This window comes from Lipotes vexillifer, unplaced genomic scaffold (assembly GCF_000442215.2).
Source record: "Lipotes vexillifer unplaced genomic scaffold, Lipotes_vexillifer_v1.1 scaffold402, whole genome shotgun sequence".
In the NCBI taxonomy this organism is placed as follows: domain Eukaryota; kingdom Metazoa; phylum Chordata; class Mammalia; order Artiodactyla; family Lipotidae; genus Lipotes; species Lipotes vexillifer.
Genome location: NW_006798409.1, coordinates 3,879,554 through 3,881,385, shown reverse-complemented (window position 1 = coordinate 3,881,385; position 1,832 = coordinate 3,879,554). Strand labels below are relative to the sequence as shown.

Below are 1,832 nucleotides of genomic sequence, written 5' to 3'. Positions count from 1 at the left end.
TTTTTTTTTTTTTTTTTTTTTTTTTTTGCGGTACGCGGGCCTGTCACTGCTGTGGCCTCTCCTGCTGTGGAGCACAGGCTCTGGACGCGCGGACTCAGCGGCCGTGGCTCACAGGCCCAGCCGCTTCGCGGCATGTGGGATCCTCCCGGACTGGGGCACGAACCCGCGTCCCCTGCATTGGCAGGCGGACTCTCAACCACTGAGCCACCAGGGAAGCCCCGGCCCATGGTCTTTGAATTATTTTTATTTTCCACTTTGTTTAGGGATTTGAAAATTCTGCCCTTGAAATCCATTCGGTGCAATGGCAGACAGGTGTGCAAACAGACTAAAAAAGCGAAGCATTCCTGAAAGACAGCTGTGTGTGTTGGTTAGTGCTGGGGGCAGATGCCTGCCTGATGGGGCTTGCCTCTCAGTTTGCAAACTAATTACAGACTGTTGCTTCATTCTCTAAGTTAGTCTTTCTTTTTTTCTTTTTTCCTAGCTGTTACAGCTGTTGGAAAAAAATATCCTAAAAAGGATGTAAGATATAAAGTTTAAGCATGTGTAGTGTACAAATATAAATAACACTATGTTTCTAAAATTGCATGATACTGTCTCAGTCTTCCCCAAAGAGCACAGTGGGTCAAATGCTGAAAAGTTTTCAGTTTAATGCCATATGAGCTGAGTAACAGTATGAGAGGTTGATTCATTAAAGGTTGAAGTATCATCCTTTTGGAAAAGCCACAGAATATATATGCGCATATGTATGTGTGTGTGTAAAACATGTACGGGGGTAAACACTTTGTTCTAGCTGTCTCCCCTTATTTCGTTCCTTTGTGCCTTTATTTTACGCTCAGCCCAGTTTCCTCATTCATATTTTTACGTCTGCCAGAAGTTGTTTTTAAATAACCCTGTTGGACCCTGAAGGGCCTAAATAAATAAAGTGGGCTCAAAGCCAGCCCACCCAAAGAGCACAGGGCTTGGTCAGCCGCCTCGCTGGGCCAGCCGCCTTTCTCCTGCCCCCTGCGTGCCCTCTCCATTGCATTATACACGTGTACACAGGGACCCTCTCGGGGTAGAGAACTGTGATTTTGAAAAGCAGGGAGGACGCATTCGTAGCCTGATTCAGTTGATGTTTGAATCCCTTGGTCTTTCAAGATACACGGTACAAACTTCCATTTTTTGCAGAGTCCAGTCAAAGGTGAAAACGGTGACGTAATTTTAGGCACAAACGCAGTGCTTCCTGGTGATGAAGACGCTCCATTTCCTCCGCTTAAATCTGAAGACAGTGGCATCGGCCTCAGTGCTTCGTCACCAGAGCTCTCTGAGCACCTGAGGGTTCCCAGGGTTTCTCCGAACAAAGATGACGTCTGGAAGAAGGGCGGCAGCATGCAGAGGACGTTTCTTTGCCTCCAGGAGCTAATTGCCAACTTTGCCCGCAAGAACATTTTGGGAGTGCAGCTGACGGCATCCGGAGAAGAAACCAAGTCGGCAGAGCCCGCAGGCCCGAGGGAGGAGGGTGGAGTGCGGGGCACGGCGGGCAGCGACTCAGGGAGGAAGAGCCCGTGGGAGGCCAAGCCCCTCGGCGGGCCCCAGTTCAGGCAGATGCTCTCGGACCTGTTCATGGTGCGAGGGTCTCCATTCAAGACAAAGAGCTTGGAGACACCCTCGCCCCTGCCCAGCAGCCCTGGCCGCAAGGGGGAGGAGGAGTGGGCCATGGACCAGGTGGTCCTTGACCCGGGGAGCCCGAGGGAGGGCTGCAGGGAGGCCTTCGCCGCGGCCTGCCACCTGCTGCTGGACTGCGCCACCTTCCCCGTGTACCTGTCCCAGGAGGAGACGGAGCGGCTCTGCGA

At 51.7% G+C, this 1,832-nt stretch overlaps 1 protein-coding gene across 1 annotated transcript in view; it reads left to right on the top strand.

Annotated features, from left to right (window-relative positions):
• The window catches only part of DOP1B (DOP1 leucine zipper like protein B), a 105,739-nt gene that overhangs the window by 49,706 nt on the left and 54,201 nt on the right, over positions 1-1,832 (top strand). Inside the window, exon 13 of the mRNA XM_007470498.1 lies at positions 1,168-1,831. Within this exon, the coding sequence (XP_007470560.1) occupies positions 1,168-1,831 (664 nt within the window). The remainder of the gene's footprint in view (positions 1-1,167; position 1,832) is intronic.